Below are 13539 nucleotides of genomic sequence, written 5' to 3' on the forward strand. Positions count from 1 at the left end.
AACTAAGCAGGTATCTTCACCAACTAATAATGAGTAACATCCACTTTTAACATGTAGATGAGTCTCTGTCAAGCAACAGGTGGTCATCAGCCAAATGTCAATGGTCTCTTGGTTCATGGGATGCCTCTACAGCCAAGAAATCTCTCCCTAATGGACAAACTTCTGTAAGTAGTACAAAATTCCAATAGTCTATAAAGTTTAAGTAGAAGAAAAATCAGTCAATCAACATGTACGTATTGAATAGCTACCAGGCAATCAGACATCTTGGGAATAAAAACATCTAAGGCAGTGATGGCGAACCTATGACACGCGTGTCAGAGGTGACACGCGAACTCATTTTTTTGGTTGATTTTTCTTTGTTAAATGGCATTTAAATATATAAAATAAGTATCAAAAATATAAATCTTTGTTTTACTATGGTTGCAAATATCAAAAAATTTCTCTATGTGACACAGCACCAGAGTTAAGTTAGGGTTTTTCAAAATGCTGACACGCCGAGCTCAAAAGGTTCGCCATCACTGATCTAAGGGAAATGGTCTCCACCCCCAAAGAGCTGATAATATAACTGGAGAAATAAAACACACACAGGTAGAAAGAGACCTAGCCTTATAGGGCATTTTTATGACTTAGTGCCAAGTGTGAGGTACCCAGAGGAAGTACTATGGCAACCCCAAAGAAGGAAGGCATTTTGGTGGATAAGTGTACATTTTAAACTCTTCCTTGAAAAATGGAGTTTGGATAAGCAATGAAAAGCAGTAAGGCTATTTTAGGTAGGAGAATTGATGTGGGAAAAGATTTTGAGAAGGAAAAATACAAAATATTTAAAAGGACCATTTTTACTATAATAGGATAGGAGATAGGTCAGAACTTTAATGCTTCTGACCAAAGATTATTGACAATCTTTGAGAATTAAAATAGACCATAGTGCGATTAGCGGGAAAGAAAAAACTATGAAATTAATGAAGGTTGGTAATAAATTATGGGAGGTATTGAATGCCATGTTTCTGATATCCATCCATGATGCATGTTACCTTCTCTTTTATTGCCAAGCAATATGCTATTCTAAGAATATATAATTTGTTCATCCATTCTTCTGTTAATGAACATTTGGGCTGTTTCCACATTGGGACTGGTCTGCATAAAAACACTGTAAATATTCTTGCACAGGTTTTTGTAGACCTATGTTCTAATTTCTCTTGGGTGATTATCTGGAAGTGAAACCGCCATACAGTTTTCCAAAGTAATGTACCATTTTATACTCCTACCAGCAATGTATGAGTTTCAGTTGGGAAGCACATATATTTAAATCAGGAATTTGAAAGATTTCAAGCAGTAAAACATATATTGGATTGAAATGGTAAGAACTGACGGTAAGGAATCTAATGCAAGAGTTCAAGCATGAGCCACTAATGGTCTGCATTCAAGTTGTAGCAAAGCATGAGAAAAGAATGAAATGTACTAGGATATACTGTAAGAAATCAAATTCTATAAAAATAGAGGAATCACTTTCAGCTCTGAATTTTCAAACTCAAGGGAAGCTTGTTTGGGAAGATGAGTTGGTTTGAGATGTGTTGAAAGAGGTCAGTTTTGGCAGTTGATCTAAAGTCACTTGGCTAGAGGTGATGATTGAATCCAGAAGTATGAAAGTAGGGTGTATAAAGAAAATGCCTAAGTGAGTGGTTAGGCAAGCAGGAAGACCAGAAAGACCTCTTGTGATGCTCAAGGCTTAGCCCTAATTCCTTGATGCGTACTTTCCCTTCAAAGTTTTCCAAACACTGAGGCACATTTTGCACTAGAGGACACCAATGGGGCCCGAAAGGTTGAGCAGGAATTTGCTGAAAGCCAAAGAGTACATGGCAGAGCTTTCATTTCCCCTTTATTTCATTGTGCAAATACTGTCTTCTTAGGTGCCTTACAATAGAGCCAAACATCCTCTCATCTGCTTAAAAAACAAATACAATAACCCTGAATCTGCAGGGCAGAGTTTAAGCTACTGAACTATTTGGAAAAGGTATTTTATATAACCGAGTACTAACATAAAAATGTCTGTTTCGCCCTAACCGGCTTGGCTCAGTGGATAGAGCGTCAGCCTGCGGACTCAAGGGTCCCAGGTTCGATTCCAGTCAAGGGCATGTACCTTGGTTGCAGGCACATCCCCGGTGGGCAGTGTGCAGGAGGCAGCTGATCGATGTCTCTCTCATTGATGTTTCTAACTTTCTATCCCTCTCCCTTCCTCTCTGTAAGAAATCAATAAAGTATATTTTTAAAAAAATGTCTGTTTCACAGTTGTTTATGCAAATGAGGACCACAGTTGTTTATGCAAATGTGGTCCTACTGCCCTTGGCAGCACAAGGCTCTGGACCTTTTGCCTGCTCTGAGATTTCCAAAGAACCCAACCTCTACCCATGCAAGCTCCAGAATAGCTCAGCAGTTTAAGCTCTGCAGAGGGAGCCACATTGCTCCCAAGCAGCAATATTTACCTTTCAACTGTCTGATGCCATTACTGTAGCACAAGGCCATGCCTGACATATGGTGGGAATCTCAGTCCCTGAGATAAACTGTTGGGAAGCACTTCAGAGAAGGTACCTTTCAGATTAGCCTTTGCTAGTAACTGAAGAAAGTGACGGTGATGGCAGGTGGATAAAGGACTTGATTTTCCAAATCTCCATTCTACTGAATTACATGTACGACTGAAATCATGTCCCTTTTTTTAAAAAAAAAAGATGTTTGAATTGCTTTTTAGAGAGAGAGGAAGGGAGTGGAAGAGAAACATCGACATGAAAGCAAAACATTGCTCGGCTGCCTCCTACCGGGGATCCAGTGTGCAACTTGGGCATGTGCCCTGATGGGGAACGGAACCCGCAATCTCTCGGTGCGCGGGACAATGCCCAACTGAGCAACACCGGCCAGGGCATCATGTCCTCCCTTTAAGAACACATTCTTGTGCCTGAGCTACGAATGTAACTTCGGAAAACTAGGTTACTTTTGAACAATTTTTACTTTTGCACTTTTCTCCCTTGAATGTATTTTATAGTCTGTTTTTTACCCTTTGAGTTGTATCTCCCAGTACAGAGTAATCTTGATTTCACTGTGGGTTTCTGATTTGGCCACTAGAGATCTCGATGACAAGCTACTTATGAGGCCTGGGTCCAGTACCATCTTTTCAACCCGAAATTGGTCAAATCGAGCCCTAGAGCTTTGTACATCATCTCTGTCACATACAGTGCAGTCCGCCAGGAGACGCAATCCCCCACCACGCACCCTTCATCCCATCAGCACAAGCCGCTCACAAGCTGGAACTCCAAGACCCACAGAAGAAATCTTCAGAGGATCCCGAGTGTAGGTTTCAAAAACAGAATTTCTGGAAACTAGTACAACTAATCAAGAACTTTACATACAGAATGAATTTAAATGTAATATTGAAATATATGTATAGAAACTATCATTACGCATTCTTATGATGATTGCACACTGGTTTAAATCTATCCACTACAGATTTAAAAATGAGCTTAAATATTAATTAAATACAGATACTGGGTCTGTTGATTTAGCTAGAGATTTCTATTTCTACAAATAAAATGTTGGCTAGAATACTTCGTGACACCAAAGAAATAAAAGATATATAATAATATAGCTATATGTATATGTGTTATTCAACATTTTCCTTAGTGGGAACATGTTCAGTGAAATTCATCCCAAAATGATAGTTAATTCTTCTTTAATGTTTTTCTGTGTCATTGGGTACTGCTTATTCCATTGACAACTAAAACTGCATAAACCTCAGAGAAGCAGTTGCTTATAGCTTATATTCCCGGAAAATATCCCTTAGTAATTCTTAGGAAATAATACTGAACATATTCTCTCCCATTTTCCCACCCTTCATTCAGTGGACACTCTGAGCCTCATTGTACAAAAAATATGTATAAGCCAATTTCTAAAATAAAATTCTTTAGTTAATTCACAAAACATCTTAGTACAGCTTATTTCTAAGACTATGATAAAAGGTATGAAAATAATGCCATAACTCTGTTGTGAATTCAGCTTCTGAATTAAGTACATGTCACTATACTTATCTCCCAACATGTTATTTCTTGATTTTGATTTCTCAATTTCTCATTATAATTTATTCAAATAGACTCACTAAAAGAAATGTCCAAAACCACCAAAAGTCTTTATCAGGACACCAGGGTTACACCTCACATGATCACTATTTTATTATGTTGCTGAGGCAGTATCTATACCGAGATAGCTATAGATTCATTTAGGGATGAGTGGTATTGATGTATAGTTAATCTCATCCCTTCTGACAATGCTTTTTTTCAAAGTGGAAAAAGAAGCTGCTTTGTTTTTTTCTGGGACAAGGAAGTATCATTCAGTTCCAATTACTGTTTTGGGTATGAGTAATATAGCAAACTGTTCCAAATCCCATGGAAGAAAATGCAAGTTTAGGAGCTTTACAGAGGATTATAGTTATTAGTTAAAAGGATAATCAGAAAGCCCAGAACAGTGGAGAAATCCATCAGATGTGAAATTACAAATCCATTATTGATAGAGAACTGCAACACCAGATAGGAAAAGCTGTTTTGTTCTAGTTTTCTGTGAGAGAAAGATTCAACTTCTGCTCTGTGTCCAGGATAGTTTCAACAAAAATTATGAAATACTGTGAAAAAAACCCAAAATCCTTTTCTTGAGATCTCATTACTTAAAAACTTAGTTTAAAGCTTTGTGTGCTTCATGTTTCAATTGTTTTTTATTCTGATCAGTTTTCTTGTATTGTTCTAACTTTATGCTTTCGTGTCCTGGTGTTCACTGGTGGGATCTGCAGCCCAGTGATGGCCAGTTACCTCTCTTCTCCCTCACCAATGCCCCTGAGTCGAAATAATCTGCTGCCACCTATTGGCACAGCTGAAGAGGAACACATGAGCACTGTGGGGACACAAAGGCAAATGGTATGTCTCTTTCCTATTGCTTTTCCATGTGCTTCCTCATGGGTAATAAATAATTCGGTAGGATTTGTATTCTGATCTTAATTTATACTATATTTTATCAAAAGTACATAATTCTATTTAATGACAATGGAATTGGAGGTACTTGGCCTGCAGTTACCATACCCAGTAGGGTTGATATAGGACATGCACAATAAATGGTTTTAATTGTTTCTGTAATTTTGCCTCCTCCACAGAAAACCCATGGCGATTCTAATCGAGCTCGAAGTGCAGTGGTGAATGAGCCTAAACATCAGCAGCCCCAGGAGAGGCTCCTTTTACCTGACTTTTTCTCCAGGCCCAATACAACTCAGTCATTTCTGGTAGTGACATGTTTCCTCTATGGTCTTGGTAGTTGGGGAAAGGAAAAAACTAGTTTGGCAGACTTAAGACATTACATAGTGGCTTCATCAACTCCAAGCTAAAAGTTGAGGTTCTAACAATAAAAAATGTTGTAAGTACATTTTATTGAAATTCTAACTGGTCTTTGCAACTCACTTTTTTAACTTATAGAATAAGGTAAAGTATAAATTAAACCTGAAATATCACTCTAGGCCAAAATGACAAACTAAAGCTGTCCTATTTTTGGCACATTATGAGAGGTCAGGGTTTTTTGGAAAGGACAGTAATGTTGGGAAAAATAAAAGGCAGCTGGAATAGAGGAAAACCAAATATGAGATGAATTGACTCCATAACAGAAACCACAGGCATAAGTCGACAGGAGCTGAGCAGGGCCGCTGAGGACAGAACACTGTGGACACCACTCATTCATAGGGTCACCAGGAGTCAGTGCCAACTCAGCAGCATGTAACACACACAAACGCCTGATGTATAAATTACAAATTCTAAACAAAATTAAAGTTAGATATTTCTGAGAATAAGCAAAAAAAAAAAAAAAGAAAAAGTGTTAAACCCCAGTGCATATCAGATCAGCATAACTTCGTTCTCTAACGCTGCTCTCATGGAATTATACCAATAGTGGTGTCAGATGATGTGGACTGGTGGATAGGCTTTTAGTTGAGATGCTAACATTGCCTTACTACTTCGTACATTTCCTAGCCCTTTACCTTTAAGCAGTAATAGAAAAAACTTGGTTGGGAGATTGGTCATGCACTGACCTTGCCCAGTTGTATGCCAGGAGCTCAGCCCCACCTCCTCTGCTTTGTGACAAGAGGGCTTGTTGAGCCAGGAAAGTGCCTGGGGCCACATTTACAGCCCAGGAACCAGTGGATGCACAACCTATACCAGTTTTCAGGATGGTGTTTAGCCCACTTATCCCAACTCATAACTCTGGAACTGTTAGAGCTTAAAACACCATACAGTCTTTCCTCCACTAGAATGAGAATGAATGGACGGACACTATTAATTTCCTAGGGCTGTCATAACAAATTATGACAAACTGGGTGGCTTAAGACAATAGAAATTTATTTTGTTCCAGAGCCTATAAGTCTAAAATTAAGGTGTCAGCAGAGCCATGTTCCCTTTGCAGACTCTAGGGAAGAATCTCTTCTGGCTTCTGATGGCTCCCAGCAGTCCTTGGTATTTCTTGGCCTGCAGATGCTTCACTCCAATTCCTGCTGTCTTCACATAGCCTTCTTCCAAATTCCCCTCTTATAAAGATATCAGTCACTGAATTTAGGCCTGAAATTCAGTATGACCCTAATCCAGTATGACCTCAACTTAACTTGATTATATCTGTATAGATACTATTTCCAAATAAAGTCACATTCACAAGTCCCAGGCAGATATAAACTTGAGGGGAACACTTCACCCCAATGGACCTCAGAAGGCTTGATTTAGGGTGAGATTCATCTAAAACATGGGCAAAAGGGAACTCTGAGCATTTCTAATTCTTACTAGATGTGAATCCTAAGAAGTTTGAAAACCTTTATTACATTTGTATTCTCATAATTTGATCCAGATCATTTGTTAAGCAGTGTTTAATGATTATATTCTATAGCTAGAGTCATATCAAATATTTAATTTTGGTTACCTTAGGAGTAAAGCTGAACACCTGAAAAAAATTCAGTTTCATTTTCATGGTTTATAATAATAAAAGTAAAAATGTCTTACCATAGCCATTTCTCTCCCAGTTTGCTCTCATGAAAAGGGCTATGAGCTAGTAGCGCAGTGTAACTGAGAGCACTAGTTCAGAGGCCTGGCCAGGCACTGCCAGACCAGCACTGTGCTCACCTAGAACGGGAGTCCATAAGCTACGTTCATGAGCCATTTGACTTACTCCCTGCTTTTGTTTTATTTTATTAGGTTTTATGAGGGCAGAGCCACCGCGCTCATTCGCGTACTCTCTGGCTGCTTTCCATTACAAATGCAGAGTTGAGTAGTTCCAACAGCAGCAGTGTGTGCCTCGAAGTCTAGAACATTTACAGTCTGGCCCTCTACAAATATGAAGTTTGTGCTAACACCTGATCAAAAATATGGGGCTTCACCAGAAAAAAATTCCTGAAATCTCTTGATTTTAGTGCTCTGACATGGAACTGAGGGAGGTTTCTTTTATCCCAGAAGTGTCAGCGAGATGGCATGGATAGCTTTTTTCGTTATTTTGCATTTTAATATTTTAGACCTTAAAATCTTTAAATCCCTTGTGGTAACTTTGTAATGTTTGAGATTCATATCAAGAGTCCTATTTCAAGTATACGAGTCATGGATATTTCAATGCTACTGAAAAGGCTCTGTTCTGTTGTCTTAAACAGTCAGCAGGCAATAGAAATTGGATGACATTCCCTGGGCAGCCAATTATATTTAGAAACATTAAACTACATGGGTTATTTATCAATGCTAAGATTTTTTAAAGGCATATTAATAAAATTATAGAACTTGCCATTTTTACAAGTTAACAAATGGCTTTATGGGCTTCTGGCTTGGGATTTTTTCCTTGGAATATAACAGAATGCACTCAGCCAACCTATCTATAGAATTAGCAGATAATGCCATTTAAATTGTTGTCTGATTTCAAGGTTTTCTCTTGTAAATCTACTAACATATTATCCGTTGGGAGACATAGCACTGAAAAAAGTGTCTCCACTTTTTCTTTTCAGCCGGACACGCAGTATCGTCATTCACGTGCTGTTGAGTATCCTCATCAGGCCCGACCTGGTAGGGGATATGGAGGGACAGGTGGGGCCATGACTTATTTTACTACTATGTGGCTATGTTAAGACCCTGCCTTTCTTTGTCTTATATATTTTTTCCTATGCTTATTTTCCTTTCCTCCAGGTTTGATTATATTTTGTTTTCCTACATTTTCTAAGTCACCTCAAATTCATTTTGGAAGATGGGGTATAATAAAGAGAAGAGCGCTATAGTTCAGAGCCAAAAAATTCTGGATTTCTGTTTTCTTATATGTAAATCAACCTCTCACCACTCTGGCAAAGTATACAGAACTTTTTAAAATCTAAAAATAATTCAGCCAAATAAATCACTTTCCTAACATTTAAACACTGCTTTATGTAGGCAAAATTCATATTGCTATAGATTAAATGCTTTGGTTAGTTACCCTGCTAGGCAAGGTAAGACAAAAGAAATTCTAAAATGTCAAGATATGCTGCTGAGTCTGAGTCTTTCCCATTTACTTTTTGGTTTCTAAGTTATATTCTATAGCTTCTATTTTTGCATAAGTGGTGGAAGAAAATTTAAGAATGTCTTAATTCTTCCTAGAATGATCTTACCACCACCAGGTCATTCTCATTATGTTGTAGGTGAAACTTAGAAATGGGGTAGTTGATGTTTGCTGTTAATAAGATTAATCAGCTCGTATATTAAAAAATAACCTGCCTCCAACGATCTCTGTAGTCCAAGTGAATTCTCCTGGTTCAGTTTCTAGTGGCAGTGAGGCAGTCTTTGAATACTTCCAGTGGAGTGTTTTATTGGATCAGTCATCAGAGAAGCAACCCTGCCTCTGAGCTAAGTTATTACATTCAGCCATGCTGATGGTCAGATGTAACTAGTGCAACATTTACTTACGTGAAACACATTGTAGTCTTTTTCAGTTAGTGGACTCCTCTCTAAAGGAGTCCACTGCTTTCATATCTTAGTATAGATTTTTGTTTTTCCGTATAATATGCAAGGTTTTTATTGCCTTGGTAAATATATACTTTACTACTTGTTCCAAGTCTCCAAATTTAAATCCCAGCTGATTATTGGAGCAACAAAGCCCTTAGGTATGAATTTGAGTTTACCAAATCTAGACTGTCTACTAATGTTACTCTGTGATGTCCTTTGTCTGACAGGTTCTCAAGCACATGGGTCTACAAAAACTCAAAACAGAAGTGGACCAGTCTCTAGAACCAGGCAGGGACCTTAGAGCAAATGAGGACCTCTTTCAGGCTACAGGGAACACGTGGGAAGACTTCATAAATCAGTGTTCACTCATCGTGTGATGCAGTTTGTTTACAAGAGACAACTTGAAGCTATCTTCATGAAGAGTTACTTTGGTAAAACTGACTGAGAAAACATAGTATCTGCCAAAGATTATATGGGAACTATTTCTATCCCGTTACTGTCTTCTTTCAGCATTAACTATTCCACTAGACAGTAAAGTTCTGTACCCACAAAGAGTAACTACTCCCAAATCACTGCTCATGTTGTCTGTTAACAATGAACAGTTCAATTATTATAGGATTCTCTGAAAGTACACATACACAGAAAACAGCAAATGATTAATAACATTAAGCTGTCACTGGCATTGGAATACTGCTTATATTAATTTCTGGAGTTGTACTCAGTTTTGAATCATTTTCAGGAGACAGGACTGACAAAAATTTGAGCTACTCATCAAACAGATGTCATTCCTAAAGCTTTCTCTTTGCATGTCCAATCCCATAAGCAGAAAGATATGGAAGGGTTAATTAAAAACAAAAATGTTGAACACTAGTGTAAAGTAGCATATGTAATAAATCGTAATGCATATTACTTTTTTCAGATAGGACAGCTCAACCTCACAATGCCTGCTTAATATCAGATTACACTTCTTTCTTAAAGTAATTTAGTGGTCACATTTTTTTTCCAAATATTAAACTCAACTTGCCAGACTTTCTCCTATAGCTCTAAAAGTCAATTAAAAAATTTATAGAATCTTTCTGTTAATGAGCCAGCAAGATACAATTCCCTAAAATTTCAGACACCTGGCGATTATTCCAGTATCAACATATCCTAAGAGCAGAAGTAGAGAATTTCGGCATTCTTCTCATTTTACCACGGACCTTTTCCTGAGTGTACTCATGAACGCAGCAATGGTTTTAACTATGGCTTAAATTTATTTTATTTAAATTTCATTGAACTTTAGTTTTGATGATCATACCGTTTTTTTTTTAATCTTATTGTTAATCTTCAGAGGGATAAATTCAAGTGATCATAAATTGGGGTAATTTTTTTTATATCAAAGTGTTCTAATGCTATTATATGAAGAAAGATGCTTCAAACAATCTGCATTAAATTATATTTTAATACAATTAAAGAGTATTTTTTTAACCTTGTTTATAATCACAAACTGAAAACATGTCATGTGCTTATATCGCTGATAAATCATGATACATAAAGGTACCAGGCTTGTTTCGGGGATATGGCATTGAATATATTAGTCTAAAATCAGAGATTTTAAGTTGAACAGTCCCTTAAAAACTTCCACATATTCTAATGAATACATACAATTTGACTAAATATAAATGAAAATCTCTGTACTATTTTCACAAATCAATACCACAAGCGCATGAAAACAAACCACTGATGGGCTTGCCTTTCAGAGTTAGCATTAAGTCAGGGGAGCCTCTAAGAAGTCGTTTACCCAAACTCCCTCACCCTTTCAAAGATGAGAAAACAAGTTCAGACAAGCTTAGTGACCTACCCAAGGACATTCAGCAGTAATATCCCAGTGATCATTAAAAATTTAAGTCATTTTTTACTTGTTTAGTTTAATCATGTATTAAGTCATAAAGATGCTTGAAGTAATGTGAACATCTGTTTCTCCTATACTTGAAGCAGAGTACAAAAACCTGTTTGAGTAAAAAAACAAAAAAAACAAACAAAACAAAAAGAGAGGATGTACTCAAGAGTTTTAAGACTGAAAGCACTGTCAAGTATTTAGAAGACAATGTCCAGCAAGTGTTCTGAAGACATTCTAGCCAGGTAGCGTACTTGTTCTAATAAACACACACATCGCTCTGAATACTCTGCAGCTCATTCTTGTGGCAAAATGACAGCTGTTAACGGAAGTATGGACAGATCCACATTCTAGGTAAAGTTCCTTGTACAAAAGATCCACAGAAGCAAGTGCTGTCAGAAGTATACCAACCTCCCCCTCTTTCCTCAATGACCATCACCAAATTCCTTCTCAGGAGGACTGGACTTCACAGACTGTCAGGGGATTTCTAGGATATAAGATCAGGTTGAGAGACTGGTTTACATTCTCAATCTGAATAGTTTAGGTGGAAGAGAATTTTTCTCAAGGGTTGAATTGACTTTTGTCTTCAGATCTTGACTTTACCTTTCCTACAATGGCACTAATTAACCCCTAACGACCTTTGAAGAGTAAATTCCATTATTTCTTTTCTTTCTTGAGAGCTGTTTTTTTCCCTCCTCCTTTGGAAGGTTTGCAGTACTTTGCTTCCATCTGAGCCAGAAAATTGTCCATTTCCTTTTGCCGATCCTTTTGTCTGTTCTGTTTGAGAGTTAAAACACAAGCTTTCAAAACACAAGACTATTGAAAGAGAAAGAAGTACTTAGTGGTGGGAAGGAAGAATGGGGAGTGAGTGACTGCTAATGGGTAAAGAGATTCTTTTTAGGGTGATGAAATGTTCTGGAATTGGTGCTGATGGTTGTACAACTGGATGAATATATTAAAAACCATTGAATTATACACTTCAAAAAGGTGAATATGATATACGAATTAGGTCTTAAAAGAAAAAAAAACACAGTACACATATACTCCAAAATAGCTGTAGGAATCAGAACAAGAACATAAAGAAATGGCAATGGCAGCAAACCTTCACAGACAGCTGCCGAGTTTACCTGAATGAGTGCTTTCAAATTATCTTCGTCATCAAGTCCTAACTCCTTCCTGCTCATTTCTGCTTCTTTAGCCTCTTCCTGGGCCTAAAACAGATGTTCACATGTGACTCCATGGCATCCTAAAAATATACCCTTTGCCAAAAGCAAATTTATAAGACCCTTTCAATTTGAGGATTATTTAGAATAAAATTACATTAATACAGCATTCATTAAAAGGCAAAATTGCTGACAGCAAGCGGTATATCCTGATTCCAGTAAGCATTTCTGAGTTTTCCCCATTTCAATTTGTTAGGGGTAGCAAGTAGTTTGGTATTAACACATTAAGCGCCCATCCTGTTTTGTCTTCCGGACAGAAAGTATAGTGTCAGTCACCAGTGACTGGGCGCTTAACATGTTAATAACCATGTGATGATAGGAAGGAAAACAAAATGCATGGAGAGCTTAACCAAGGATGTCCTCAAAAATACTGCCGGGATAAAGGCACCTCAGATTCTTCCTCTGGAAACCCAATTTACTACATGTGACTGGTGGCAGCTTTGAAAGCAACCCTAGTTTAAAATTTCCCAAGTAGTCAGAATAAACACTAACAAATTCAGTTTTAACTTTTCTTTACCTGATTTCAAAGCCACTTTTTTTTGGCCAAAATTTACTAGGGCACTGATTCCAAAATACCACTAGAATACCTTGGTAAAGGTTAATAAGTTGTTTTTTCCTTCAGGGCAACAGCTAAAATTATTAAGAGGTCCCAACCCCAGTGAATTTTCTAAATAGTAATAAATACTATTAATAGTGGGAATGATGATATATTAGGACCTTGTTATTCCAATAAAGAGACACAGTTTCCTTTCTACTTTCTACTTTACTATCTACTTTCAGTCTTTATCCAATTTCTTTTGATATTGTATCCCCCTTCCCAAGTTCGTTTGCTGGAATCACTCTCAAAACTGCCAACCCCTCCTCACAATACTCTAGAGAAGTTTCTCAAGCTAATATCCTACTACTAGATACTGCTCTGCTAAGTTTCACCTGAGAAAATAATCACCAACTTGAACTGCTTGAGTCTAAATAAAGGTACCCTGTGAGTCAAAACGATAGCTCTTATACACATTCCACTTCTCAACATACTTCAGCTTTCTTCTGTGTCATCTTGTATCTAAATGCTGCAGACCTAAGTTCACCCCCAATTCAGCCATACAAACTAAGGGCAGTATCTGCCTCTTACACTGTACACTCTCCATGGAATTCCCATTACGAAAGCCAGGTCGAAGCAATGGTTACTTAGGTACCAGTCTGGTTTTTCCCCAGACCAGAGGGACAGATGTTTTCAACTTTGAATCTACTCCCTCCCAGAACCCCCGCTGTCCTTGAGTTCCTTTCCCCTACCACCATCCCTACCTCCACCGGCCCTAGTTTCATATGGGTGTAAAGGACATACAGGTCTCAATCCCTGATTCTCCAAAAAGTGTTCCTCAAAGTAAATTTGGAATTTAAAAAGTAAACGCAATAGTTTTTTAACATGTATATTCAGGAC

The 13539-nt window shown here is 37.6% G+C and overlaps 2 protein-coding genes across 12 annotated transcripts in view; one reads left to right on the plus strand and one right to left on the minus strand.

Annotated features, from left to right (window-relative positions):
• Nucleotides 1-10453, plus strand: part of FAM149B1 (family with sequence similarity 149 member B1) — a 44956-nt gene extending 34503 nt beyond the window's left edge. For 6 of the 8 annotated variants that reach the window (XM_036337066.1, XM_036337072.1, XM_036337064.1 and 3 more), the window contains 6 exons: nt 58-164; nt 3115-3339; nt 4826-4949; nt 5183-5308; nt 8042-8120; nt 9233-10453. In XM_036337066.1, coding sequence (XP_036192959.1) covers nt 58-164; nt 3115-3339; nt 4826-4949; nt 5183-5308; nt 8042-8120; nt 9233-9306 — 735 coding nt within the window. In that variant the 3' untranslated portion in view covers nt 9307-10453. The remainder of the gene's footprint in view (nt 1-57; nt 165-3114; nt 3340-4825; nt 4950-5182; nt 5309-8041; nt 8121-9232) is intronic. The other 2 variants (XM_036337068.1, XM_036337065.1) reach the window with 2 other exon arrangements.
• Nucleotides 1-13539, minus strand: part of LOC118670140 (dnaJ homolog subfamily C member 9) — an 84509-nt gene that overhangs the window by 68963 nt on the left and 2007 nt on the right. For 3 of the 4 annotated variants that reach the window (XM_036337059.1, XM_036337061.1, XM_036337062.1), the window contains exon 4: nt 12009-12092. In XM_036337059.1, coding sequence (XP_036192952.1) covers nt 12009-12092 — 84 coding nt within the window. Of the gene's footprint in view, nt 1-10428; nt 11659-12008; nt 12093-13539 lie in introns of those variants that run through there. The other variant, XM_036337063.1, reaches the window with a different exon arrangement.

The sequence above is a fragment of the Myotis myotis genome, unplaced genomic scaffold, assembly GCF_014108235.1.
Source record: "Myotis myotis isolate mMyoMyo1 unplaced genomic scaffold, mMyoMyo1.p scaffold_m19_p_15, whole genome shotgun sequence".
Taxonomy (NCBI): Eukaryota; Metazoa; Chordata; class Mammalia; order Chiroptera; family Vespertilionidae; genus Myotis; species Myotis myotis.